At 42.9% G+C, this 15,599-nt stretch overlaps 1 protein-coding gene across 1 annotated transcript in view; it reads right to left on the minus strand.

Moving 5' to 3' along the window:
• Positions 1-3,601: 3,601 nt before the first annotated feature.
• Positions 3,602-15,599, minus strand: part of LOC146798114 (cytochrome P450 2C16-like) — a 317,969-nt gene continuing 305,971 nt past the window's right edge. Inside the window, exon 9 of the mRNA XM_085625337.1 lies at positions 3,602-5,980. Within this exon, the coding sequence (XP_085481463.1) occupies positions 5,793-5,980 (188 nt within the window). The 3' untranslated portion in view covers positions 3,602-5,792. The remainder of the gene's footprint in view (positions 5,981-15,599) is intronic.

Below are 15,599 nucleotides of genomic sequence, written 5' to 3' on the forward strand. Positions count from 1 at the left end.
CATATCATGATGCAGTCGTCGATGTAACGCCCCCAGTATATGATGGATTCATTCCACTCCTCCTCAAACCAGCCCATGAAGAGGTTGGCATATGAAGGAGAGAACTTGGAACCAAGGCGACTCCCTGTATCTGTTTGTACCTTTGTGTTTTGAATAGAAAAACATTGTTCTTCAGAATTAGCTCAATCATGGTAATAATAATCTCTACGTGTGCCCATTGTGTGGCAGGTCTTTTGTTCAGAAATGTTCTCGCTGCTTTAATTCCCAACTCTGTTTTAATGTTTGTGTACAGAGCGGTAATGTCTAGTGTCGCTAGGATCATACCCTCCTCCCATGTGACATCTGATAAAATACTAAGGATATGTTTAGTATCCCTAATATATGCAGGTAGGTGGCCGAGTTCATCCACTCTGGCATTCAGAGAATTGGCCCGGTGTTCAACCACCAGGGAAATGCCCTTTTGTTCCAGCCAAGTCCAGAGATGAAGGGCCTCTTGACAGAGGTTCCACGACCCCACTCCGCCCTGCTTGTTGCTGTACCAAATGGCGGTAGTGTTGTCCATGAACACCTGAACTAGCCTTCCTTTGAGGGATAGTAAATAGGCTTTCAGTGCAAACGGGATCGCTCGAAGCTCCAACAGGTTGATATGAAGCCTGGTTTGGGCCAGAGGCCAGAGTCCTCTGATCTTCACCTCCCTCCAACGGCCGCCCCCGTCCCAGAAGTAACACATCCGTCACTACCTTGAAATATGGGTGGGTAAGAGAGAGGGGTCTGCCTCTGACCCATCCGTGGTTTGCAGCCACCACCACAGGTCGTTCGTAGTTCCCCCCGATATCTGAACTAGCTCGGTGAGTTTTCCCCAATGCTGTGCCCATTGAAACTTCAGGTCCCACTGCAGACCCCGCATGTGCCATCTGACATGGTCCACTAGCAGGATGCAGGAGGACATGAAGCCCAAGAGCCTCAGAGTCATTCTCACCGACATCCAGAATAGAGGCTGAAACATCGGTATCATAGCCTGAATATCCTGGCTTCACCATTTGGGAGGATAAGCCCGAAACTGCATCATGTCCAGAACTCCTCCGATGAAAATGAGCGTCTGAGAGGGAGTCAGGTGTGACTTCAGGACGTTGATAGTGAACCCCATCGAATGCAGGAGGTGCGCCATAGTCTGGAGGTGGGAGGCGACTGCCTGGGATGAGCCCGCCTTCAACAACCAGTTGTCGAGATAGGGGAAGAATGGGACCCCTGATCTCCGCAGATGGGCTGTGACCACTGCCATCACCTTGGTGAACACCTTAGGGGCACTGGTGAGACCAAAGGGGAGCATGGTAAACTGAAAGTGCTTGTGGCCCATGGTCAACCACAGGTAGCAACGATGGGCTGGCAGAATGGATGTTGAGTTGTTTGCACTGTCTCTTCTATCTTACAGTGATATGCTCCCATTAGATTATGAGAAGTGATGATGAGTCTGCTACACAGTGCTCCAGTCTAGTATTGTGCCCGAGATAAGGTGTTTTTCTTATGTCAATAACAGTGGATAAAAAGTGGTGAAACTTATATCATGCATGAATTATGCCAATACAAAAAATATATATATGATGAAATTGAAAAGGATAACAAAAAGAAACATTTTTCTTGGACCCCTTGATACTTTTTTGCAACACAAATATTCCACATCCGCAAAGTACAAATGAGATTGACTGCATTTTAATTTCACTTGGTCACAGACACATATGCTACTAAATTTCACTTTTTGCTTAAAACCTGCTAAGGTTTCTAGATATGTGTTGGGGTCGGGAGGGAGGCGTCTACCAATGTCCAAATAATACTAACTAGCATCTCCCATGGAATAACCATAATCCCACCAAGCACCTCTGATGCATAGTGGGTGTACTTTAGAAGAGCTTCAATGTGATATACCCCTGCCATTGGTATGCATCATTTGGACTTGATGACATAGAGCAGTAAAATGAAGCTCTATATCTTATGCATGTCTAGAATATATTTGCATACATTTAGTGCATATTATACCTACCCATACATATTTTATATAAACATGCAAAAAATATGCATCCTTTTGTTTTAGGTATCAGTGTCAGATGTATCATGATAGGGCTTCCGGTTTCGTGGTATTTATTTTTTTGACATTTCCATCTGAATTTATCCATATTTATTTTTTGTCAACTTTATCTGTATTTATCCATATTTATTATGGGTTTTGTGAAAAAAAATTGAAATTGGTATATTTCCACATTTTTTTAACCAATAAATATGCAGTTATTCTTGAATGCCTTCCAGGTTTCAGTACTGCTGTTTAAGCCTCTTTACTAAAATTCCATTCTTTTTTAACCCCCCTTACCTATCAATCCACACTGTCAGTCATGGCAAAGTGTAATTAGAATCACTCAAAAAGCACCCCAATTTCCGTTTTTATCCACATTTAAAAATAAATACAGACAAGAAAATAAATGTTTTTCTGTCTGTATGTATCTGTAAAAATCTGTAAAAACGGAAAACAGGGAGCCTTAATCATGGTGTGACATATGCATGATTGTGTTGGTTGGGTCGTGAGTTACTTTTTCTTGCTTTCTAGAGAACTTTGTTGTTTTGAGGCAGATGTGTATGCATGGCTGCTTTTCTGTGTGTTGGTGCATAGATATCATTAGATTTGATTAGCATGTATTCTTAGAATGGCGCGGTGGCTTATTCAGTGTGTTTGAGTGTGGTGCATAAAGGAGTCACTGACTGAAAATTGCCTATTGCACAAGCCACATTTCATGTGTGTTATACACTCTTTGCTTTGTCCTGTGTATATGGTAATATTTTTTGTATTGTATTTCCCGTGGAGTTACAGATAAAATCATGCATTGTATACACGTTATCATAAGATAATTTTTCAGACATTCCAGACTTAAGAAACTCGGGGCAGATTTATGTTGCACTTGCGCCACTTTTGCGCCGCCGTTGCGTCACTTTTGTGACGCAGCAGCGGCGCAAATCCTGCGCCATGGTGCGGGGTATTTACAACGTGACGCATCTGGGAGATGCGTCACGTTGTAAAGCCCTGCGCCACATGTAGGCGTTCCAGGGCAGGTGGGGGCGTTCCGGCGCAGGAACGCCTCCTAAAAGTGGCTGAGTGAAATCTACAAGATTTCACTCAGTCACTTTTAAGCCCATGCTGCGTCAAAACCCTGCGCCTGCTTGAAGCAGGCGTAAGGATTGACGCAGCATTGTACAGATAGGGCCCCCCAGAACATTGCTGGAGCTGCGTCGCGCTTGCGACGCAACTCCAGCAATGCGCCACTTTTACGGCACAGATGCGTCACGCATCTGTGCCGTTTTTGCCCCATGGTGCGCCGCATTATAAATGCAGCGCATCCATGGTGGCGCAGCTGTGGCGCATAATAATTGGCGCATCCCTGCTGATATGCAGGGATGCGCCAGTTAACATAAATCTGCCCCCACGTGTCTAGTTTTTTGATTTGTGAAACGGGTCTCCATGTTTTGAACATTCTGTCTATTTACATAGAAGTCAAAAGTTTTAAAGTTTTGAACTTCTTAGACAATAAACAACCTAATGATTATAAAAATGCATAGCTTTTTTATTGAGGATCTTTTTATTAAGAAATTATAATTTAACATTGAAAGGTACTCTTTACTACCTGCATTAGAACCCAAAACAACAGTTTTATTATTTTATTAGAAGCCCACGATATTATTTGATGGACATGAATTTTTAGGCATAAATGCTAGTCATTGAGAAACTCATCTAATCTCATCAGTACTTGTTACATCACTGAAATTTTGAAATAAAACCCACTAAACCCTAAGGGGCAGATCTATATTGGAGATGCGCCACTTTTACGCCGCCGTTGCGTCACTTTTGTGACGCAGCGGCGGTGTAAACCCTGCACCACGTTGCGCCATATTTACATCGTGACGCATCTATGGAGATGCGTCACGATGTAAAGCCCTGCGCCACGTAAAACCTGCGTCAGGTTTCACGTGGGCGTGTCGACAGAGGGGGGGGCGTTCCGTCGCAGGAACGCCCCTGAAAAGTGACTCAGTCAAATCTATAAGATTTGACTGAGTCACTTTCCCAACGCTGATGTGCCAAAACCCTGCGCCTGCTTGAAGCAGGCGTAAGGCTTGACGCGCCATGTTAGGGATAGGGTAGGTTGGAACAGTGCTGGAGTTGCGTCGCGCTTGCGACGCAACTGAAGCACTGCGCCAACCTTACGCCATCGGATGCGTCACGCATCTGTTTATTCCTGCGCCATGATGCGCCGCATTGTAAATGCGGCGCATCATGTGTGGCGCAAGGGTAAACTTGCGTGACGCATCATTCCTGGCGCATCCTTGCTGATTTGCAGGGATGCGCCAGGAAACTTAAATCTGCCCCTAAATTTTTATTTAACATATATCATTCGCAGTTTTCTCCAGAATCAGAGAAGCTCTATTTGTGCTAAAATTCAAGTAATGTGAATCTTGTTCTTTGGAATGAGATCAAGTTAGCACTGGTTTGCACCAAGTGTTGTCCAAGGTACCGACAGTATGGGTGTTCAGGTGCCTACGTAGTGTAGTAAAAGCAAGTGCCAACAATTCGTCCAAAATCACAATCAACAATTCAACTTTATGATTCTTTAAGCATTTTGTCTTTATCCTGATTGAACTAAACACTTTCCAGATGCAGGCCGGCAGCCTGGATAGCTACACCTGACATCTTACATTGTGGTTCATGAATCTTCCTGTGTAAAAGGAAAGATAAGGGAGAAGGCACATCCTAGACTGATGCAAAGGGTTTAGCTACCATATGCAAAACGACATCTTTTCCACACACCTCTTCTGACAATGGGCCCCATAAGCTGCCCGCAGTGACCATCTCCTTCCCCGCTTGCTGTTAATTTCTCTCACACCTACTTTTCTTGGCCTTATCTTAGAAGCGAACCTGGAGCAAAACTATGCACTAGTAAGACAGATGACAGGTATAATGGGTAAAATGAGTAAACCAATTTTTTTCAGTGTATGCAAGACTCAATTAATTAGGGTCAATTAGCTGCTGGCTAGAATGACTTTTGATCTCCCTAGCTTGGCTGTTGGTACTATCTATGGTCTCAGGAATCATGAAGGCAACAGAAGGAAAAAGTAAACAGTGTTCATACAGCCAACCTTACTTTCTGTAGTGTCCACTCTTTGCAGTGGGTCACAAATGAAATTATGGGCCAACCCTGGATTATGATCAGGGCTCTAAGGGGGTTAATGTCACTTTGAATTCACATGTCATTTAGGTGACTCAATAAATGTGACTCCCTCCATAAATGATTAACTTATCAAACCATTTGTATTTGTCCATCTCTTACGTTAATTGATTAGGAACTCATAAAACTGCACGCAAATATCGGGAGTAATATGTTAGCATGTGCAGGATTTACCCATTAGTGTACTCATAGGGCCTGATTTAGATCACTGTGGATGGGTTACTACGTCACAACGGTGACGGATAATCTGTCAACTAAAATGTATATAACATTGCATCCAAAGGGATTTATATTTCAGCAGACAGGATATCTGTTACTGTTGTGACAGAATAACCCATCCCCGAGTTGTTTTGACAGAATAACCCATCCGCCGAGGTCTAAATGAGGCCCTTAGTATATCCCATACTTTCAGTTTTAAACCACACGGTTTACACAAACTTGGAATTCTAAATTATGTGTCCTCCTTTGAAAAAATTACACAGATTGTTCTTATATTAAATGAGACATTTAAATTAACAATATGCCAGTGGTTCATCCCAAGCGAGGAATGAGGTGGAGTTGATACAGACGAGGGAGATTTGCAAATCCACTCATCTCTGGGGCGAGGTTGATATTATCTGGATTTCCAGCCGCTTTTAAAGTGAAGTGCTGCAGTATGGTGGTAAAAAACAGGAAGAGCTCCATGCGGGCAAGTCCCTCCCCGAGACAAATGCGCTTTCCTGGAAGAAAAGACAAGATTCAATTACAATATTCAGGAAGAGAAATGAAGCACCATGGAATTAAGTACAAGGAGGACAGGAACAGTATGTCTTCTCACTGCCTAGACATTACAGGGAAATGTGTGACTCTTTCTACCGGCCTTAGCAAGCCTAGAAACTAATAGTTTAGGATAGTGTCTTCTGAAGAAACATGAGCACAAATGAAGGACAAGTTATTTTCCCAATATTTTACCCACTAAAGTAAGGGAGAGCAAGTTTGAAGGAAGGCTATTTTAATTACTTAGGTCCTAAAGAAATCCCTGTGATTTGAAAACATGAGAGACTAGGACAGAAACATGTCCTGTACTGGCGGTCGGACCATTGCTGTCGTTGGGAAGACCGCTGCCTCCAACAGGATCTAAGATCCCCTCTGGGTGGCGGTCGAACTCCCATCCCTACAATGGAGGTGTGCCTGCGCAGGCACTGCCATAGAGATTAGGACGTCCTTTTCAAACTTCCTTTTCATGATGGTCCCACTGCCATGAAAAGGCAGCCGGAAAGGGACTTCGGGGGCCCACAAGCAGGTCCCCTGTGGGTCAGTGCTAAGTGGTGAGCCTGGGGGCACCTGTAGGGCCCCCATACTTCCATGTACCATGTGCCAGACACAACATGGTGCCTGGCATTTGGGGCATGGATGTGCACAAAGCCTGCCACGGTAGGAAAGGGCACTTTCCGATCGCCTGCATGGCGGTCAAATCAAAATAGAGCAGGTGCGACCGGACTCATTGTCGGATAGACACTTGCCGGCGGAGATGGCGGTCCGATGCTCATCCGACCGCCATTTCAATAAGGGCCTAAGTGTGGGCGAGACATTGATTCTTTTTTTTTAAAAACTTGATTCAGAGCTATGGAAAATTGAATAATCCTTTCAACTATATTATAGGGTAAAATACTATCCCTGCACGAACAACAAACCCTCTATTTTGAGGTATCAAAATCATGCACTATTACAGACTGGATACTGTATATCACATTAAAAAACACAATTCAGAACATAGTACCCATTTGATGTACACATTGCATATTGATTTGTGTACACACTTCTTGTTTGTGCAAAATGTATATTTATTATTAAGATTAAGGGACTCATTTAGAGTTTAGCGGTCAGGTACTCCATCATAAACATGATAGATATCCAGACCTCCCTATTAAAGGTGTCTTAGGATATAAAGCACTTCTATTAATTAGGATGACATATGTCACAAACCTGCTGTATAACCCATCCACCAAACTCTAAGCCCCTAAGTCTGCAAACAGGAACAAGTCATTTGCATAGTATTACTCTGGAATTTACACAAGGAACTTTGTGTAGCCATTGCTGGGGCATTTCCAATCAGCATTAAATGCTCTTTTGTCACTAATGAAACACCTCCTTAAGGCGAAGATCATAAGAATTGTTTAAACATCAAGGAAATGTTAATTTCTTCTTTTTTTACAAACGTTAAGGCATAGTAGCAAATAATAAATGTTAACATGTTTTGGCAGAATGAATCATGACTAGAGGCCACCCTCCTTTGGAGAGAAGTACTAGTCTCATTCATCACAATGCTGCAGGACTACAATCTTTCTCCATTGTCAGCTGAACCTTTGTATTCCTGTTTATTCAGAATCAGATTTGTATTAACACCAGCTCACCTTCTGTAAGACAATCTGATTTCAATACCAATAATGTAAAAGCAGTATAAGAGAACAGGGTAAATACATTTTCAAAGTGTGATATATAAGGTGTTTAAAAGGTAAAAAAGACGAGAACGGTTGAAAAAACGTTGCTCTATGCTTATGAATAAGTGATGGAACAGAAGTCGGTGAAGATACAAAAAAGATAAATTTACAAATGTACAGGCTACGCGCGTTTTGAATGCTATTCCTGCAATGGTAATGTACTCAGACTATAGGTATAAGCTAGCAATTAATGATTATATTTTTATTTTTATCTTGACTTCTCACACATTCCACTGCACCTGGAAACCCATGGTTTAATTGATGAGTAAGTTCTACCTCCATATAAGGCATCCACATATTGCTGGCCAAGTCACAGTGTCCGCGCTACAGCATTGTTGTTTCTACCAACTTGTCTTCATACTTTGATGGATTTTAGGCTCTGGACGAAGTTGACAATCTTGTTATCGTTTTTCCATGTGGTCTCCCCACCCGTGAGTGGCTAGTGAACTCCTGGCTTCTTGGCATAAAATGTAGCCTTCATTCTCAAGCAGTGAGGAGGCCAACACAAGCAGAGGAGATCAACGAGTCATGTGTTGAGTCCTGCGGGAAGCTCCCAGGTCCAAACTGTATGATGCACCTCGTCTGGAGCTTCAGTCTGTGCGCACAATAATGCTGCAGCATGGACACCATGACTTGGTCAACAATAAGTGGACGCCTTATGTGGAGGTGGTTCTCACTCATCAATTAACTTACAAATTTGTTTTTAGACAACTATTTCGGATGAGGATCTTAAACGTCGTGGTAGCGAAACTTGGCGGCCAGGGATGTCTAAACATTATACCGTTGAATTGCCTTGAAAAAGTCTTTATATAGACCAAACACGTGTCGGTTGAGGGCTGAATCTATGATGAATGGACTGGGCTATTTTTTGCTGAATACACTAAATAATAAATCATCAGCTGAAACCACGTACCATTGGACTCTGATATTTGTTTCTTTCTCGAGAAGAGAAATTATTGACCTTGGATTCCTGACTCTAAAAGGAACATCTGGAATAATTGTGCTTTTGTTGCTAATTTACTGAGGACTTAATTTTCAAATGTATTTACTTGAGAGAGTGCTAGAAAAAAGTTCTTTATTATATATATGTTAGAGCACATTAGTTTTCTAATTTGCGAATAGCACCTTCTGGTAGTAGGGTGTTTGAACCAATACAGCACCTCAACCTGATTAGATATATTCACACATGATTTGATGGAGAACAACATAAAAATATTTGAAGTGCGGTAAGCTTCCCTATGGGGTACCACTACTACCCTGTTTTGAAGTGATTAGAAACTGCACATCAGCCTGCAAAGTAAGGTTCTGTTTTTTGTTTGGGAGAGTGTGGGTCCCACCCTTAATCCTATAGTGGAATTTGTGAACTTTTCAACTGCTATCAATGTCTTTAATGAAATCTAGATTTTGTATTGAAGCCAATTAATAGAATAATAATTGTTACTATTATTATTTTGGGATTTGGGCATGATGTCTGTACAATTAATAACTAAAGATGAATACACTGTAGTGGCCTATTGAATTTCTCTTAGGGGACCCTTTCCCCTTGTTGACAAAATGCTACTCATTACTAAAATCTTCAACATTTTGACAATCTATGCCTTTTACCATAGACAGACACATTTTGGATTTGAAGAAGCAGCAACACACCCTTTGGCATAATCGTAACATCAAATCCAGAGTTTCAGTAGGCCTGACTTCAGAACTCAAAAAAGCCTACCTAGACATATTCATTGAATCTGAGAGATCTTATTATAATACAATCCTGGGCTTATCCGGGCTGCCAACCTAAGAAAGCAGAAAGTTCATACCACCCATGATGTGACTGAAATGTAGTCCCTGACTTCAGTATGAGGGTGAGAATATGTGCCCATACATCCCTCCACTCCAGTTTAAGTTCCACCTAAGGCATTCTTAATGGGCTATTAAAAAGTCTTATTATAGTGGGCAAAAACTGTAGGGTAAGACTGCTAACATGGTCCAAAAATTAGTAAACTGGCAAGTTCCCAGTTGGCAATGAGCTTAAACAAGGGTTCATACCAGCTGAAATGCTAATATGTTTATAACCAAAAGACTTATCCACAAGCTTGTCCAAATTAGTACCTTTGCCACTTCTTTAGCAGGCTTGGCTGTATTATTGATTATGTATGCAGGGAGTATTTTGTCTATAGACCTCAGACCAATTAGCATTCCATGACAATTGTCTTTCCTATGGTGTAAACCTCAGTCACACAGATTTAAAAAAAATTAAATTTAAAGCACAGGCATGGACATTTGGCACATTTAGGAGCTCTAGCTAGAGCATAAGGGTAATGAGTGGCCATAAAGTTTGGGCAGAATTCTTGCTGGTCAGAGGAGGAGCGGCCTGTCTTTTCCTGCCATTGCTGCCTGGTGCTATATAAGTGCATTGAAATTCCCGCAGAGCGGGACATGAGTTTGGGCTGGAGGACTCTGTTGCCCAGAATTACTAGTGGTCAGCGAAGGACTGGCCTGCCATTGCCGCCGGGTGCTTTATGTTCACATTGGGACTCCTGCTGTGCGGGATGCGAGTTCAGGCTGAAGGACTCATTTGCCCAGAAACCTTGCTGGTCAGAGGAGGAGGGGTCTGCCATTGCTGCCTGGCAGTATATAATGTGGGTGTTGGGACTCACGCAGCACTGGACATGAGTTTGGGCTGAAGGACTCAGTTGCCCAGAATCTTTGGTCGTCGGAGGAGAAGATCATTGCCTGCCATTGCCCCCTGGTGCTATAAAAGCATATAGGGACTCTCATAGTCTTGGGAGCTTGCAGGCCATACCTGGGATTGTGCCTGGGACAAGAGTGGGCCCATCTACACCTATACAGGACCATTTGGAGTTGGGCCAGGCCACTTCTCTTTCTTCCTCTCCTCTGGTCACTGGAATCTCAGAGAGACATGGTGAGGCAAAAAATCGCTCTGATATTATTGACTCTGCTAATTTGGGAAAACACAAAGACTCCTCCATCATCTTGTTTTTAACATCAGCGTTGGGAGCACTAAATAACAAAATATCTTCTGTGACAGAAGCAATTAAACTTGATGAAGGCAACATAGTTATGGATTGATTGGGTTGCATGGCTGAGGCTCTCACCATGGTTCCTTTTTCTGAACCTGTTGCCTCAGTCAATAAGTCCACTACCATACCATGGGGCCTCAGTAACACAAAGGTGATTGTGGATTTCCACCAGTCTTACAAAGCAGTCTCACGTGAGCTGGTTTCTCCTGCATGCAAGAGGTAAAAGAGATACCCCCTCTTGGAAAAAAACACTGGTCCCCATGTGATGGAACATGGTGGGGTTGGAAGGGCCCACTGGGCTAGTGAAAAATGTACAGGAAAATGCAGAGCCCAGAGTTTTGCTGATCCTAACCTGGTAGCCCCATTGTTGGTGGATCAGTAGTCTGAAGCTGAGCTCTTAGTTAAGTACTGTCTGGAAACAATCAATGGCAGACTATCACCAATTGAAAAAAACATTGTGGGTCTGAGAGAGACTTTTCCTCCAGGCCAGAAAACCAGAGGGCATTTGATTGAAAACACCTCATCTATCTCCAGACCCATTTTACATCCTTATTACCCTGTGGGAACTGAAGGAGGTAAGGAAGTGGGAGATTGTGGGGTATTGTAACTGTCAGCAAGCATAGCTAGACCTGAAAAGTCCTCTGCCCCCACGGGTAATGCTCCTCTTTTACCGCCAGTACAGGCTAGGCTCCCAAAGGCACTCAGTCTTTAATAAGCAAAGTTGTACATTGGTGCAATGGGCAGGTGGGTGGAGTTTCAATTTTATCGAAACATGTAAACATGGCAAGACGTGTTGACTGGATTGTGGCAAAATCTGTGAGGGGAATTGTGTTGAGAATGGACACAATGGACACAAAATTTAAAATGTTGTACATATCTTGCTAGATTGCTTTCTGGGGATTTGTCCTTATGTTCCTACCTTTCAAATGAATTGGCAAAAGTAACGTTTGTTGGCATGGGCATTCTTTGTTTTTTTTTGCCTCTCTTGGTACACAACATATAAAGGACTTGCTGATGGCATGTAATACGAAAATATCAGCCTTCTATTATTGTGTATGTCATTTTGGGTGGCATTTGATGCCAAGTGAAAAAAGTCTGTAAGGCATAACATTCATTATGACAGAACATGTCAATAGAGGCTATAAGGTTAGAGTTTGGCATTGTGGGGTGACACTTTCTGGGAATTCTCAAATTATTCATTATTGGTATAATATTCATATGGCTTAGAAACCTGATACATCAAGAGTAGTCCACTGATAGAGAGAACATGGCGGCTGGCGAATAGCAGGTCGCGGAGGCTCCCAAAGGTCAGGGGGATAGAGATGTTAAAATATCGCTGATAATACTGGGATTAGCATCAGAGGCGCAACTAGAGCCAAATTTCGGGGGGGGGGGGGCGAAGAAAAATTTCGGGGGGGTTGAATCTTTTAAGCCATAGGTAGAGTGGAGCTGCAGGGACTCTTAGAAGGGGTGAAACAACAGCGAGGCCTCATTAACATGCAAATGGTCTTTTAAAGACCTGTGAAGTGCTCGGGTGCGGCTGTGTGCGCGCCGGAAGCTCTCTCATCCCGGGCTGCCACACACGATGGGGGGGGCTGAAGCCCTGTGAGTCCAATGGGTGTTGCGCGCCTGATTAGCATATAAGGCACTATGAAATAACTCATGGTCTGTGTTAAACGGAATATTTACATACGCGCTTCTGTTCTCTGACTGTTCTGATTACATGCGAACGCCGCCTCAGCTGCTGCCCATCAGGAAATGCTGGTGTGGGAGCTCCGATGGAGACTGTGGGAAAGCGAGCACCGAGGTGAGGCATTTGAAGGTCTCGATAGGCTCTCTGCCTTTGCGTTGCTCCCTGGAGTCTGATGGGTGTGACGGAAACTGTCGGCGAGCTGAGGTGGTGAGTACTGGGGCGAGGACGTGGAGTTCGCGCCGGAGGATCTGCAGTGCACCAGTCAGCGAGGTGCAGGCTTGAGGAGAGGGCCAGCCACACGCGGAGATCTGGGTCTTCTCTGGGTTCGCGCTGCTGCCTGCCTGAGACGAACTCGGAAGGCAGGCAGCCTGATCTACCCCCGAAGCAAAGACAAAGGCAAAGGAAAAGACGTGGATAACGGAGAAAGAGGTGAAAACACTCTACCCCTATCAACCCATATAGAACACAGTGAACTGACTATAAAACAACAGATATCAGCCAACAAGGGTAAGGAGAGGGGGGAAAAACTGGGAAATCTATCTATAACCTACATAGAAAAACATAAGGAAGTAGAGCAGAGTGTGAGAGAAAGGAAACTGGCTAACACCTCGACCCATATAGTCCCTGGGCAAATACAGTCTAGATATACTCTAAGGAGCGCTAAGTTAAAAATGCATATGTTGAATTCACAGGATACAGAACAAAGGACACATTAAACACCAATAACTCAAATTCAAGCCCAGCTAAAATCCCCAAAGACAAGGAAAAAACTTTCAGCACAGAATAAAAAAAAGGGTGTAGGAACACACGATAATAAGGGGATTGGAGATCAATCTGGGGAAAACTAAGTTTATGATCTTCAATCCCCCGAGGCACACCCGCCCAAACCCTGCACTAGGTGGTGTTCCCCTAGAAAGAGTTAAGATATAGTCACGTTGACTGAGCACTTCGTGTGGGATGCTCAAGTAGCTAAATCTTCCCTGAGGCTTTCCCAGATAACGGGAGGAATCGGAAGATTCCATAGAATCTCGATATTCAAACCTGTTACTCCCGTATTAGAGATCTACAAAATACAGGTGAGGTCAGCAGCCCTGTATGCTGCTGAACTGTGGGGCCACATAAATACATCCAACTTACGGAAGGTAGAACATGCTTTTATGCGCGGTTTGGTTGGTCTCCCCCAGAGCACACCTCTTATACCACTTCGTCTGGACATGGACCTAGAATCCGTCAGTGACCTGGCGGCTGTACGACCATTACTTTATTGGAGAAGGCTTTGGTCTGTCCCTGAACTTGCAACTTTCAGAGCGGAATTTATTGCAATTTGGGGACAGCTAAACTACAAGAAAATACCATGGCTACTCCATATAAAGACTTCCCTTTATCAAGTTGGTTTGCCCCATCTTTGGGACACCCCGGGCATTAGCTGTGTGAGGACTCAAAGGTCAGAGATATTGGCGGCTGTTAGACTTTATAATTCCAAAATTCTATGCTGCTCGACCACCTTGGGTAGGTTGACCTCTGAGTTCTTAATGGTGAAAATCGACTCTGGGCTGGAGGTATTCTTGGACTTAGCACAGCCTCCTCTAGCTAGGAAATTATATATTCAGATGAGACATGGTTCCCTGCCAATTGGGGCGTTAACATCTAGATGGGATAAATTGAAGGAGGGCATTTGCTCAGCCTGCAAAACTTGTAATGAAGATATTACTCATATCATGTTCTTCTGTCCAGCTTACAGCATGATTCGGAAATGTTGGCTTGTCCCCTTGTGCAAAAATTTGGGGCTCAGACAGTGTGCACAAGCTTGTAGAGTCTTGACGTTTGACACCATTCCTCTCATTGTCTATGCAGTTTCCCGCTTTTTACATGGCATGTGGCGGAGAAGGATGAATTTTATTTGAAGAAATGCTTCCCTTTTAGCTTTATTTTCTTTTTTAACCATGATAACCCATTGTTTAATAATCTTTTTAAACCTTTCTTGTATTTATGGTCTTATCCTTGTACTTGTATATATCTTATTGTACTTTTATGGTCTCATGACCGAAATAAAGTTATTCATGACTTGATAATAAAATCCTTGTTAGAACAAAAGCTGTACCATCAGTTCAACAGGCATCAAAATTAACACCTTCTCTCCGAAACCTTTTTAAAACCACTCCCGCCACATCAGTGTAAAACCGGGAGTTGAGATACCATTACAGGATACTAATTCTGTATATGATTTAAACACTCCCCAGAGTATTGCCCAGGCCACACTAAATAGCATTCCTACATCCAATACATTTTATCCACTCATGATTGAGGAAATATTGCGAGAGGAAAAGTCACATGATATGGAGATGGAGATGTTAAATACATCAGAGAATACATCAGGAAAAACACCCAGAGATTTGGAGCAGGGAATACAGGTTAATTCTGAGGTACAAGATACAGTCTATACAATACAGACTTCCTTGGCACCATCGATAACACCAATAATACATGATGAGCTTAATGAAGTTAATATAGGAGAAAAAAATGGTGATGTATTATACAACCCCCAACTAGCCCAGCCAGCCCAGATGTGCGATCTAATTCAAGCATTATCAAAAGAGATGAAAGAAAGGTTTTCACTCTCTGAAAAAAATCAATTTGATATCAAAATCTCTTGTGAAAAATTTGAAGCTAAATTAGATTCACTGGCAGTCAGAACAATCGCTCTTGAAGAAACGGTAGCTGACTTACTAACACAGAGAGGACATTACAAAACGCATAGCCACACTAAATGATAGAGGGCGAGAAATACAAGATAAACTGGAATTGCTGGAGAACTCACAAAGGAGAAACAACATTCGTCTTCTTAAAATTCCGTAAGGGATGGAAGGAAGTAACCTGAAAGAGTTTGTAATAAAACTTATAAGGCTAGCAACTCATATTGAATGCTCAGAAGAAGCACTCAGGGCTGACATACAAAGAGTTCACAGGGACCCTTTTAGGCTCAGCCCAAAGAAAACGAGACCCAGGAAAATCTTGGTGAAATTCTTAACCTATAGTTTAAAAGAAGAAATTTCAAATAAAGCCCTTAAACTGAATTCTCTCAACGCAGAAAATGTAACATTTCAGATACGCTCAGATGTTTCTGCAATTACTG

Source organism: Triturus cristatus, chromosome 9, assembly GCF_964204655.1.
Source record: "Triturus cristatus chromosome 9, aTriCri1.1, whole genome shotgun sequence".
NCBI lineage: Eukaryota > Metazoa > Chordata > Amphibia > Caudata > Salamandridae > Triturus > Triturus cristatus.